The sequence below is a fragment of the Phocoena phocoena genome, chromosome 12 (assembly GCF_963924675.1).
Source record: "Phocoena phocoena chromosome 12, mPhoPho1.1, whole genome shotgun sequence".
NCBI classification, from domain to species: Eukaryota; Metazoa; Chordata; class Mammalia; order Artiodactyla; family Phocoenidae; genus Phocoena; species Phocoena phocoena.
In genome coordinates, this window is record NC_089230.1 from 84,924,074 (window position 1) to 84,938,721 (window position 14,648).

General features: G+C 42.0%; 1 protein-coding gene across 1 annotated transcript in view; it reads right to left on the reverse strand.

The window, feature by feature from the left end:
- ADGRB3 (adhesion G protein-coupled receptor B3) overlaps nucleotides 1-14,648 on the reverse strand; it is an 802,318-nt gene that overhangs the window by 444,653 nt on the left and 343,017 nt on the right. The window contains exons 7-8 of the mRNA XM_065889244.1: nucleotides 2,733-2,834; nucleotides 2,271-2,377 (exon numbers count right to left, since the gene is read on the reverse strand). Of these exons, the coding sequence (XP_065745316.1) occupies nucleotides 2,271-2,377; nucleotides 2,733-2,834 (209 nt within the window). The remainder of the gene's footprint in view (nucleotides 1-2,270; nucleotides 2,378-2,732; nucleotides 2,835-14,648) is intronic.

Consider the following 14,648-nt stretch of genomic DNA (forward strand, 5'->3'; position numbering starts at 1 on the left):
GTTAATAAATTGTTGAGTTCTAAAATTTTACTCTTATGGAGATAATTTTTAATACAACCCATTTTCTTTACCTGTAGATATTAATACCTCAGAGTTACAAAGCACTTCGCTTTGCAAACATCCCACATACAGTATCTCATCTACTTTTTCTCAAAACCTCCAGAGGTGTTAAGGTGAGGCTACCGATTTCAGTTGCAAATAGCAAGCCAAGACTTGAGTGAGATCACATGACTTTTCCGAAGGACACACAACCAGAAGAAGGTGCCCCCAGCACCAGAATCTAGGGCAGAGGATTTCAAATCAAAGGCTCAGGAGGGAGTAAGGCCTCCAGAAAGGAGGTTAAGTTTTTGAACAGTTGTACCTGGGATGCAAATTTCACCCTCGCCTCAGGTAACTGGACTGCTCCCCAGCAGAGCTTCAACCTGGGGCAGGGATGCCCACTTGCAGGTTGTGGTGGGGACTGAAGTTAATTTGTGAAAGTGCCCAGCTGAGTGCTTGGTCCTCTGTGGAAGCTGAATGCCCTGAGGCTGCTCCTTATTCTACAAAATCACGCACTTGATTTCTGTCTGCAAGTCAGCACGGGCACGGACACATCGGCTGTCCAATCACTGACTGCGTGATTTCTATGCGACTCACAGTCCAAGACCATCTCTCCTGTTTCACTGAGTGTTTCTGTTTCTCTCCATTATCAGATGACCTGCACTCACAGAATGCAGACTCGTTTAAATACTACTGTGCAAAACACTGAATTTAAGAAGGAAAAATTTTCTGCCAACAGCTGATATTATTCATTCTTAACAAATTTGTAAGAATTGACCTATGGTTTACTTAATCCATGCAATTATTCTCATATAAATTACCATGAATAAACAAGAACTAAATATGGATATTATTAAGATTAAGTAAACAGAGTCGAATGTCTAAAATTAGAGGAAAATAAAATTCATTAAAAATTAAACTCATAAGAAAGTCTTGGTTTTATATATATATATATATATATTTTTTTTTTTTTTACTTAATTCTGAAATATTTCAGTTTTGAAAGAAATAAGGCTCAGTGAAGCCAAATATCACCAAATACTGATATGCACATAAATATATATTATGAAACATATGTATTTGTGTGTAATCAGTATTTATGTATATATATAGAATAACATGTATGTATATATATGAATGTACATACACACAATAATAGAAATAAGGGTCTGTGTAGCCAAATAATCATCAGTTTAATTACTGATTTGGTAAGTAAGCATATTAGACAGCATTTGGTTTTCAGATGTTTTTAAAACGTGTTTTGTTTTTCTGATAATCAAATACGTTTACTTCACTAAAGCGTTCTTATTGTACAAGCTACTTCTCCATCCACAAGCAAAGATGTTCTTTAGGATTTTTTTTAAGAATCAGGCTTATTTGTGAGCAACTGTAAGAAGATGGAAAGAAAACATAAGCACAACAAAACTTCAAGGCTCTTAACTGAGCAGCATCCCTGCCAACGTCGGGCTCTCCAGCGGCTCCGGCTTGTATTTTGTTCTGAGCCCCGCGATGTTTGTTCACGCAGGAAGCTCTCTCGACTGCCAGCATGAATGACAACAGTCTCCGAAAATGACAATGACTTGCACTCGTAAAACACCAAGTGACACTTAACTGTGCTCGAAATATTTATACAGCATACTCTGTGAATAATTCAATGATATGTGGGAGAAGAGGGACAATTTTGGGAAATTTGTCCCATATAATGTTTTGCAAGCAGCTAATTTTCTCTGATACAATAACCCCTGTCTTTTTTTTTTTTTTTTTTGGTGTCTTAATGTCAAAATGCAGTGAGAAATTTGATACCTACATGACACAGCTTTATCATTTCCCACCTACCAAAGTTCTAAAGAATTTAATTTTAAAATGTACGGTATTTTGAATTGTCTTATGTACTATGTAACACAGATTTGTGCCAATCATAATACATAGTTTAACTCTTATAGATAAGCCTGAGTAGCAGATTTTATTCACGCCTTTCCCTCATTGGACAAGGAATCCATTCATTTAAATAGCAGGATCCAAGCAGGATCCATAAACCCCAAACCCTAGGAACAAAACTCTTTAGCACCGACTTATAAAAATTAGCTTTCTAGCACAGCCTGTTTTCCTCCAGGCATTTTTTTTTTCAGAGATTTTACTGATTTGACTGTATAGCAGAAGATTAAATTCTCACACAGCGATCATTAGCAAAAAATAAACAGAGCAAGTACTAAAGCTGGCTTTTGCACCTACTGAATGCTGCAAGTGTCTGTACTCATTTGATATGCATCTTGCAAAGCTCGGCTGTTCCCAGAAGGCCACTCCGTGAAGACTGAGCGAGCAGCGTCTGCTAGCGGTGCCTGCAAGTCACAAAAACAGAGAGCTTTACGACAGGGAGGCTGGGAGGAGACACAGAACTGGGGGGCGGGCTGAAAACCTGGGTTTGTACATTTTCTCCCTTTTAACACACATACATGTGTGCAATTGTTACTTTGATCATTTTTTACAATGCATATTAGTCACACTGAGGAACCACTGCAACATCAAGATTTTCCAGGTCTCTTCATTGTCTCCACTTAGGAAGCCCTTTACTAAAATTGTTTTATTAACTGCTTATTGGACAGATTGATTTTTGGATATAGCACAAAGCATGGTGAGGAACACAGCATGCTGCTCTTGGTGGGTGGTCAACTTTGGAGGGTCATCCTACATTACCTGTGGCATTCAGTGGGCACTGATTGAAGGCCAAGTCTCCTGCTGGAGTCCTTTTCCACACTGTCGACATCAGGTAATCCTCTGGGCATATTTCATAAGGTGCTGCAATTCAGAACAGAGAGACTTGAATGCCGGTGGTGTTTATTTTTTAAATGTTGGCAATAAGCAATCCTGAAACGCACCTCTGTGGCTGCAGAGAGTTTTCATTTCATAAAAGTATACTGTTTACTGAAATGTCAGAGATGTCTTCAGAAACAAAACACCACTAGCGTTCATTTCATTATCTACAAAATCCTCACAGAAATGTACTTTCTTTGGAAAGTGCTTACCGTGCAGGCTTTTTAAAAAGGTCATTTGGATTTGCCTAGAAACTGAACATTATATTCAAGCATATACATACAAATCTTTCCAGTATTCACCTATATTCATAAAGTTTGGGGATGTCATATAATAAAGTGATTTCTAATAAACTGAAAGCCATATCAGAATTATTAACTGTAGGTGATACGAGTCAATAAAGGGCAAAAATACGTTAACTTTTCATTTCTTCATATAAGTATGATGCCAATCATACTACATTATATAAAAATTAACAGATTTTACCTTTTAGCCTTATGCTTTTCAAAAGCTCCATTTGATTACTGAGGTGAGAAAGTTAAAGGGAATTGCAAGAATGACAGATGCACGCCAGAAATATGTTCATGAAAAGCCAAAGAATTCATGAAAGAAGAAGGTCTGTCTGGGCTTCCCTGGTGGCGCAGTGGTGGAGAGTCCACCTGATGATGCAGGGGACACGGGTTCATGCCCCGATCCGGGAAGATCCCACATGCTACGGAGCGGCTGGGCCCGTGAGCCATGGCCGCTGAGCCTGCGTGTCCGGAGCCTGTGCTCCGCAACGGGAGAGGCCACAGCAGTGAGAGGCCCGCGTACCGCAAAAAAAAAAAAAAAAAAAAAGAAAGAAAAGGTCTGTCTATGTTGCATCAAACCTGAAGGAACACATTAGTCCTTTCTCCAGACAGAACTCCTGTTGTGCTTTCACACAGAACTGTCATTTATATGTTCTGATATTTGTCCTCACAACTTGCCCAGCATAAGTTGGGTCCTCTCATCTCTGTATCTTGCACTTAAAGGTGTGTCTGGCACACAGAAGTTGTTCAAAGTTGAGTGAATACATGAATGACTATATGGCTATAGAAATACCTTTAGTAAGTAAACAAGGACCTACAAAATAACAAGTATCTAATATACACAGGAGTGTGATGTCCAGGGAGCAATTTCTTCCTTTGAGGACAACATACTATTTAACCCATGCTAGTCTAATTCTACTGAAACTAATTCTACTTCAGAATGTATGACCTCATTAGGACCCATTACAGTTGTTAGTAGGTGAAGAATGCAGCTTGAGACATTGCCATCTTGAAATAATATTCACGTTATGATTACCTAAAATAAGATGAGTGGTTGAAACTCATGGGCATTCAGAACTGAGAGTGGCACTGAAGATCACCTAATCCACTTCCTTCTTCTTTATCGATGGGGGCACCAGGGCCCCCAAAGAAGAGGCTTGTCTAAGGCAATGGAGCTGGTGGAGGTATCAGCAGAACTGGATTCTAGAACCCTGACTCCTGCACACCCTCTTCGCTACGTTCACCAGGCCCGTCTTCATAAATATCCCCTCCTTACCCACCAGTGATCTCCTACTGGCCAAACCCAACACGCTCACCTCGGTCATCACTCACTAAACCTTCCCTGCAGTACTTTTTTTTTTTTTTTTGCGGTACACGGGCCTCTCACTTGTTGTGGCCTCTCCCGTTGCAGAGCACAGGCTCCGGACGCGCAGGCTCAGTGACCATGGCTCACGGGCCCAGCCGCTCCGCGGCATGTGGGATCCTCCCGGACCGGGGCACGAACCCGCGTCCCCTGCATCGGCAGGCGGACTCCCAACCACTGCGCCACCAGGGAAGCCCCCTGCAGTACTTTTTATATTGACTTCCCCCTCCTCCTTGGAAATCCTTTCTTTAGGGTCTTAGAAAGCTCTTCTCTCTCAGGCCTCCACCAAGCACTTGGACCATTCTTTCTCCCTATCTCATTCCCTGCATCCTTTGCAGAATCATCCACCCCTTACATTTTCCTTATGTTAAATGCTTTCCTTAGATAATTTCAAACCTTTAATAACAGTAATAGCATTGAGCCCTTATTAACAGTCTTACATGAATGGGCTCATTTAATTTTCCCCAACAACTTTATAAGTCAGACACTATTAGCCCCATTTATCAAAAGGGAAAACAGGCAGGCACAGAGAGGTGAATTGATATATTTTTTCGGATTCCAAATATATATATTTTTAATTTATATTAAAAGGCAGGGTGTAAAGTGCTACAATTCTCCAGCAACTTCCTTCTTTTATGCCACATCAAAAAAGTAATCTCCAAAATGAAGAGTAATCCCATAACTTGCTGCATAAAATTTTCCATGGTTCTCCAGTTATCTGACAGGATAAAGAGGACTGTGCTCGCTGTGATGAAAGGGTCCTTCCAGCAAGCGCTAACCTCACTCTCCAATTATGATTCACATTTATTGTCCCATGGACCAGCCACACAGAACTGTCATCCTCCAGATACCCCATACCAATTTACACTTCCCTAACTTTGCAAAAGCTATATCCTCTACTTAAAATACTCTCTCCCCTCCTTGTTTTTCTGTTTGTTTGCTTGTTGTTAGTAATATTCCTGTATATCATTAAAACACATCTTAAATGGTATATTCTCTGGGGGGCCTCCCTCAGTACCTCAGTTATTGAATATACAAGTATTATATCTCTTCTCACAATGGATGGAAAACATCTGGTTACAGTGTGAACCTCCTCAATTCCTAAATTTTGCCCTTTAGGAGACTAATTATGTTTTACTTTATTTCTCTTTAATCTGCTGTAAGGAACTGCTAAGCTGTCTAGCACATAGTAGGTGTTCAGAACATGTTTGTCGAGTACATCAGTTCTACTGAGGAAACAATATAATAGACTAGCCCATCCAGTAGAACTTTCTGCCGTGACGGAAGTGGGAATTTCACTGTCCAATATGGTGGCGTCTAGTCAATGTGGCAATCGAGCACTTGAAATGTGGCAAGCAAGACTGAGAACTGAGTTTTAAAGATATCTGTTTGAATTAATGTAAGTTGAAATTTTAAAAGCTACCCCACTGGACAACAATAGAACAGATGATAATTGTGTTTCTGTAAATGTCAACCAAAACTATCACAGAATATGAAAAGGAAACTTATAATACGTGTTAAAACTCACAAAATGCATCATGCATAGTTTATTCCATAGTTGAATTCTATAAAATTAATTAATCCGATATAATTCTATAGAATTAATTAATTAATTAACCTGATGTTACTATGACACTTGAGTATTCTTTTTGTTTATCTATATCCAACTTCTGCTCATGGTTTCCCTCATTAACTCTTCCTTTGTAATCTTTCACTTCACTTGTACTTTTTTTCTGTTTTTAAACAATTTCTTCAGTTCCATTGATGTTGAAGTACATTTTGTAAAACTTGTTGCTATAGCTATCAGGGTTTTTTTTTTTTTTTTTTCTGATTCAGGCTTGACATAAGCCAATGAAGGAGCAATTTGCACCCGGAGGTCTTCATTTTCATGTATGTTTTCAGAAAGCTTTCCACACGTATTGTTTTGGGGTTTTTTCGTTATCCATTCATCTGTTTTTGTGGGGGGTTATGGAATTCTTTTGTTTTGAATTTTATTTTATTTATTTTTTTATACAGCAGGTTCTTATTAGTTATCCATTTTATACATATTAGTGTATACATGGCGATCCCAGTCTCCAAATTCATCCCCCCCGCCCCGCACCTTGGACACGTATTATTATTCCCACAAGAGCACCCTGCCCCCGCCGACCTTAGGGCCAGAAAACCTGGTAATTGCAAGCATTCACCACTAGATGGCACGGGTGAGCCAACAGGGTGAGCTGTTTACCGGGCCCACACCTGGAACTGATGAGCTTCAAAATCACGGCAGGATATGGGTGACCGCTCCACTGTTATTTAAAGGTATACCACGTGGGGGAGGGTTCTTCTTTCCATGTAAGTACAACGCTGAGCCATGAAAGGAACGTCAGCTACAAGGCGCCTCAGTCTGGCCCCTTCCTCAGCTCCCCCCGTCCACTCTCACTGCCTCCCGGGGGCTTCTCCAACTCCAGGAGGACCCTCACCCCACAGCCTGTGCACCTGTTCTTTCTGCCCAGGACACGCCTCCCCCTTCCCTCCCTAAACCTCCTCGTGCCTCCTGTCTGCTGCCCTCAAGCTCTTCTGGAATTCCGCCTTCTCACCCCATCCCTTCCTCTGCCAGGCTGTTCTCCAAGACACCCCTCACCGTCCACTGCTACACGGTGTCCTCCCTTATTTATTATTAGTAGTATTATTAGCCTCCTGCTAGAATGTGAGCGCCATGAAGACGGGGCTTTTTCTGTTTTGTTTCGTTCTTAACGGCACATAGCACTTATAGGTCCTGGTAAATGATAGTGGGAACTATCGACACACATGTACTTTTAACCAAAAACTACCACATACGTTCAGAAGATCTGTTTTTCCAGTATGCCAGTGCTTAAGATGACAGAGAATGAGGATGAGTTTGCAAAGTACTGAGGACTCGTGTGTGTGTGTGTGTGTGTGTGTGTGTGTGTGTGTGTGTGAAATAGGCCAGCAGTAGGTAGTCATTTTCATTTAAGAGCAGTAAGACAGAGAAGTTAGCTACAATAGGTTTCCTAAAAATTAGCCAAAATGGGTTTCCATGGTACTGGATATTTACAAAAGTTGACCTTGTAGGGCTGTGCCTGACTTGGTAAGGGTCCAGGAGACCCTGTTCAGAAGCCCCTGATATGAACTGTGTACACCCTAACTGGTCAAGGAAGAAGCTGATTCAACAGTTACTTTTCTAACCACACCACTCAAGTAAGTATTAGTTCCCATTTACCTGGTGACAATCAATGTGAGGTACTTTAACCAGACCAAAAAAAAAAAAAAAAAAAAAAATCACAGTAATTGTTTGAAACCTAGAGAAGTCAGCAAACTTTGTGTTCTCCTCTAAATGCACGAAACTTTGGATTCGTCATGCTTCTTGTAGATAGAAACTCAGTACACAAATGATAGGAAGGGAAGATGACAGAGGAATCAGAGGTTCAAAGTTGCAAATCGGTTCAGGATTTTCAGCTTTTTAGAAGGAATGTCAAATCCTGCAGCTGCTTTAAATATTTCATCAAAGGTGATTTGGCATCTTGGAAGATTAAATCTTAAAAAAAAAATTAGTTCAGAAAATAGGTCTATTTCTGCTCATATCCAAAGCAAAAGAGCCTAGATATTAAAATGACAATTTATTTTCTTCCATCTCAGGTTTATGAAGTACCCAGGGGTGAGAAACTTCCTGGGGTCTTCTCAGTGGCAGGAATGGAACTCATTCATTCTACAAATACTTGGGCTCCTGTCATGTGCCAGTCTCCTTGGGAAGTAGTGCACAAAAAAGGACTAGACAGAGCCTCTCAACTCCAAGATGTCGAGGGCCACAGAAGTAGAGACATTACAGTGCCGTCAGCCTTCCACTATGATCAGACGAGTCCCAGTTGCTCTAGGGGTACTTTAGGGGCAAGCAGGCCAGCAGAGGATTTCCAGAAGGATGTCCAAGTTGAGATATGAAGGACAAGGGGGGAGTCAACCAACAAGGATGGGCAACTGTGCCACACGTGGCAAGACCCGGGGCAAGGAGAGCCTGGTTCATCCAAGGCATTGGGAACATCTCCCCTGGGAGAGCTGAGGCTGGACAGAGGTGGGTCACTGCAGGAGGAGGAGGGGGTGAGGGTGACGATGTAAACTAGGGGTGTGAACTTAAGGGCGAGGGAAATAGATGCCATGTTTTGAATGCTGTCCCGGCAGTTTGGAGAGTGGGTTGCAGGCGAGTGAGATGGACGTCAAGGAGGTCTGTGACGATCAAAAGGGTGTAACTGGGGAAGAAGGGCTGTGGAGTCACAGGAAGTTGCTGCAGGAAGTGGGTGGATTCCAAATGTGTTTAGGAGGAGGGATGGGCTCAGCTCCAGGGCAGGTGTAGGAGGTGAGGACGAGAGAGAGGGAGTAAAGATGAAACTCAGGTATCCAGGGAGAGAGTCTGGTGTGCTCTACCCTGAGTGACAGCACACGGGGAGGATATGGCTTGGGAGAGAAGATGCTGAAAACAGTTCTGAGCGTGAGCTATCTGAGCGCATCCTGGTATCAAAACGCTGGCTGGTGTATGGCACGAAAGTGCAGGAGAGAAGCAAAAGCTAGAGACAGAGATTTGTGTTAATGTTGTTTTTGGTTTTTTTTCTGTTTAATGCTACCTGCGTGCACTTTGTAAATTAGAAAATGTATAGTTAGCTCAGGCCATGCTGCTGTGCTCAAAATAAAAACGTATTATTGTGTAGCAATATGAAGCACTTGTTTTTTTATGCCTCAGCAAAATGGAACCACGACTCTGTTCATCAGCTGAAAGATCCCACTGTTTGCTCTCACTAGTGCAAAGATATAAAAACCCGTCTGTAAGATACAACTGTAGTTGAAGGCACAAGTATGCAGTTAGCGTGCACCCTTAAAACAAGGTGGCAATTACCTAGTGATTAGCTGTTAATCTGTCTATTCAAACTGATTTTCTGTCTCTTAAAAATAGCAAAAATTATACAGGGCTTAAATTAATTTGATGTGGAAAATTAGTTTTCACCACTTATGCTAGAATTTCAGCATTAAAGAGAAATTGATTCCAAACTGTAGAGGTGCAGGCAGAAAAAGAAAAGAAAAAAAATATGCACGATGCCTGACCCCGTATTTCAAATTTCACTTGCTGCCAATTCATTAATTCTTATGTTTTAGGAACCCCCTGTGCTGGGGGGTACAGAGGTAAATAAGACAGATTCAGCCTCTGTGCTCACACAGTGTACAGCTCTAATTCAGCAGTGGAGCTTACACATGTGAAGACTTCATACAGCTACTAATAAGGCTGAAGGGAAAAAGAGGGGTGTTCATCAGATGTGTTTCATAATAGCCTTCCTTCTATAGAGAAGGATCGTTATCAGTATCAAGCTGCTACACCGTTACAACAGCAATATTTACACATATTATGAATTAGGCAATCTCCTAAGCGCATTAAATATTTTCATTCAAATAATTGTCATAACCTTTAAAGTGGATGCAGTTATTGTCATCCCTGTAAACATGGGCAAAACAAAGCAGAGAGAGATCCCTCAGTGAGGACGTGGTGGACCTCAGTCCATCAAAGAGTTCTCTCAGCCCATTTTCAGAGAATGTTACACCATCTCTAAGCATCTGTTGCACTAAAATAAGTACATAAGTATTTTGCAAAAATGTGTTTCTAAGTCTGGAAGTCAGCAAACCATGAACTTTGAATTCCCCAGCGAACAGTGTGCATTTCAGGTTGCCTGTTTGAGCACCTGGTCTGACAATGTGTTATACATAACACACCCCCAAAATTCTGAATTAGTATTTTTTAAATTCTATATTTCAACTTAGACAAGGTCACCCTACTTCCAACTTGTTAGCAAAGTTAAATAATAATTTAAAAGAGAGCTAACTTTAACTGTGGGGGATAACTCTTAAGTAACTATCCTTGCATGAGACAAAGTTTTACACTGGAGCAAGATGCCCCTATTTCAGGAGGTGAAGACGAGGGCCTAGGACACTAGGGGAGTCCAGGTGAACAGGAGGGCAAGCAACAGAGAAAGGACAGACTACGTGCCTCTCGATCCAGGAACCAGAGACTGCGTCTGCTTGGTTGCTTTACATACAAAGATTTGCCGTATGTACAAATGAGCCACTGATGAGGACACTCCTGTACCCAGGATCTCAGTATGCACGGAATCGGGCAGGGAACCAGAAGCCACGCAAGTTTTTTCATGAGCGAGTCACATGACTAAGGCCATGGATAGGGGAGAATCATCAGATAAGAACCTATGTGGAAGAGGTTAGGTAATGGGGTTGATGTCATAATATGGGTAATGGACATAGGAGACCTGCACTGCACTTTACTCACTCTAAAGTATTCTATGACTGCATCCTTGAAACAATCCCCTGGGCATGTATCATTATCCCATTTAACGTATGAGGACAGAGGCCCAAGGCAACCTCGGTTTGACCACACTCCCCAGATTCTTTCCGCTGGAAGGCAGTGTCCAGGGGAGGAGAAAGCAGGGCCCCAGGAGGAAAGACTTGACCCAGGTGAACTCCCCCACTAGGAAAGAGGTTGGAAAGAAGGAGGGAGAACTTCAGACAGAAGAGCTCCCCTGGGGGCATAAGGGTCTCATTTGATACCCCAGTTGGAAAGGTCTGTTAGGTGACAGTTCTCACACAGGTGACAGCTGGAGAGAGAGAGAAAGCAACCAAAGCGCCAGGGGCAGGATCTCAGGGCCATTCACGTGTCAGGATGTGTGAGGGGAGGAAAATAAGTGGGGATGAGAAGTGTCAAGGGCTAACGTTCAGGTTTAGTGTCTTGGGAGACCTTCAACCCAAAAAGGAGTTTACTAACTGCATTAATGTTCATTTTATTCATTAAAAATCATTAAGTGGTTCTTAAAATATGCTCGTTTTTACTGTCAAAACAATGTGGACTGAAAGGAAGAAATAAAAAAGGTAAAACGTGCTGATTAAATTTTGTTTCCATTTGCGAATGATCAGCATATTGCCAAATATTTCTAAACGGGTCAAGGTAGAGTAATAGAGGATTACAACAAACCGCTTGCTAAGTTTTTGCTGTGCAGGAGCTGTGACAGTTTTCTCCCAGCTTCATCTGATGAGCAATCTGCTAAGGCAAATTATGATAATAATTATTTCCATAGCAACAGGTTTGAATAGCAGGCCTAGAGTACTCTCTGGCATATATACTGATTATGTCAGAGCCCAGCGGTTCTCCCTTAATTCTGCCTCTAACGCTGAATTGATTTGCTGTAGAATCTCGGACAGGCACAGGTCAGGAAACCCCAACTTTTCGGGAGGATGGGAAGCTTCCCTGGAGATTGGTTAAACACCAGGTGGCCTCTCTCCCTATGGGGTACCTTCAAGTTCTACTTTATTTCCCTACTTTTTAGAATGTAGCTGAGGTGACTTAGCAAGAAAAAAATAGGGCATTGCAGAGGAGAAAAGTCAGTCCCTAGTGCCAGTCCAGTACTGCCACCACTGGACTCAGTGGCTGGTTTCAGGTGAACGGCTGGTATGAACTGTGTGTGTGTGACATTACTTGCCATGTCCAAAAATGTGCAGTGAAACTTAACCTTTTGAAACTGAACAGGTAATGATATAGCTCCTTACGGGCTATACACATAACATCCGAGAGCAAAAATAATAGCAATTCTAATGAAATAGGATCTTCTTTAAAGTAATAGTAGTGATTAGTCTTGTGGTCTGGAATCAAAGAGGTAAAGCAGGTGCCAACTTGTATGTGACTATTTCAATAGAGACTAGTATGCTGGGTTTTTTGAAAAATAAATTTATTTATTTATTTATGGCTGCGCTGCGTCTTTGTTGCTGCATGCGGGCTTTCTCTAGTTGTGTTGAGCGGGGGCTACTCTTTGTGGTGGTACACGGGCATCTCATTGCAGTGGCTTCTCTTTGTTGCAGACCACGGGCTCTAGGAGCTCAGGCTTCAGTAGTTGTGGCACGCAGGCTCAGCAGTTGTGGCTCACGGACTCTAGAGCGCAGGCTCAGCAGCCATGGCTCACGGGCTTAGTTGCTCCACAGCATGTGGGATCTTCCCAGACCAGGGCTCGAACCCATGTCCCCTGCATGGCAGGCGGATTCTTAACCACTGCGCCACCAGGGATGCCCAGTATGCTTTTTTTTCTCTTTAAAATATGTAAATTTTACACTTACACCTTTGGGTTTCCAAGAATGATTACATTTAACCCTAAAATACGGTGGTCCACACAATTTAGAAGTCTAACTTTTTTTTTTTTTTTTTTTTTTGCGGTATGCGGGCCTCTCACTGTTGTGGCCTCTCCCGTTGCGGAGCACAGGCTCCGGACGCGCAGGCTCAGCGGCCATGGCTCACGGGCCCAGCTGCTCCGCGGCATGTGGGATCCTCCCGGACTGGGGCACGAACCCGTGTCCCCTGCATCGGCAGGCGGACTCTCAACCACTGCGCCACCAGGGAAGCCAGAAGTCTAACTTTTTAACTTGTCTCTAACAGAGACAAAATATTTATATTGATATTGATTAATTAATTCCCCACTCCTCCAACTGGGACCTGAGAACTTTAAGTCGATGTGAGCTCAGACCCCATCCTCCGCCCTGACACCCAGCCCGGATATTATCCACCTGTGTGTGTGTGTATAGTAACTCAGAGCCTTGGGGGACGGAGCAGTGAAAGCACACAGATCTACAGAAGATCTGTGTCCTGGTGGGGCAGAGCCTCACATCAGACAGGTCCCAGTGACACCCCTCCAGCTCCCCACAAAACAGGAATATTAGTGCTGTACAACTGAGCAGCTCTGCCTAAACCATCCTACTTTGTCTACAGTGGCTAGTTAATTGCCCTATTTTTCTGTTTTATTTTGGTTGAAACAAGAGTTGGGTAGGGAGACTTGAAATGCATTGTCTGTATTTTCATTACGAACTGATTCCAGAAACAATCCCTCCTTATTTATGTGGGAAGAAGTGTGAATAAGACAAAATTCTGCAGGCTTATTCAGATGATACCTCAACTTTCAACAGTGGAGCTGAGGTGGAGAACTGTTTTCCACTCTTTGTGAGTTTTATCACTAATATTTATTTATTTAGTTACTTACTTACTTACTTATACTCGAGGCTGGTGCAACCCAGGAGGTAATCTGCAGCATCATCACCATCATCTGGGTGCTTGTTAGGAATGCAGATTCCCAGGCCTGGACCAGACCTACTGAATCAGAACCTTGTGGCAGAGGACATTGGATCCTGAATCTCTGTCTTAACAAGCCCTTTGGGGGCATCCCTGGTGGTTCAGTGGTTAAGGCTCCATGCTCCCAATGCAGGGGTCCTGGGTTTGATCCCTAGTCGGGGAACTAGATCCCGCATGCTGCAACTAAGAGCCAGTGCAGCCAAATAAATAAATAAAATAAATATTAAAAAATAATAAAAAATGAAACAGCACTCTGGGTAATTCTTTTATACTCTAAAGTTTGAGGTGCATGTATCTTTTTTAATTATAGATTTGTCTGGAAATATGCCCAGGAGTGCGGTTGCTGAATCATATGGTAGTTCTATTTTTAGTTTTTTGAGGAACCTCCATAGTGTTCTCCATAGTGGCTGCATCAACTTACATTCCCACCAACAGTGTAAGAGGGTTCCCTTTTCTCTACACCCTCTCCAGCATTTGTTGTTTGTAGACTTTTTAATGATGGCCATTCTGACCAGTGTGAGGTGATACCTCATGGTAGTTTGGGTTTGCATTTCTCTAATAATTAGCGATGTTGAGCATATTTTCATGTGCCTATTGGCCATCTGTATGTCTTCTTTGGAGAAATGTTTATTTAGGTCTTCTGCCCATTTTTCAATTGGGTTGTATTTTTTTGTTGTTGTTATTGAGTTGTATGAGCTGTTTGAATATTTTGGAAATTAAGCCCTTGTTGGTCTCATCATTTACAAATATTTTCTCCCAGTCTGCAGGGTGTCTTTTTGTTTTGTTTATGGTTTGCTGTGAAAAAGCTTGTAAGTTTGATTAGGTCCCATTTGTTTATTTTTGCTTTTATTTCTATTGCATTGGGAGACAGACCTAAGAATACACTGGTATGACTTATATCAGAGAATGTTTTGCCTATGCTGTCTTCTAGGAGTTTTATGGTGTTACGTCTTAAATTTAAGTCTTTAAGCCATTTTGCGTTTATTTTTGTG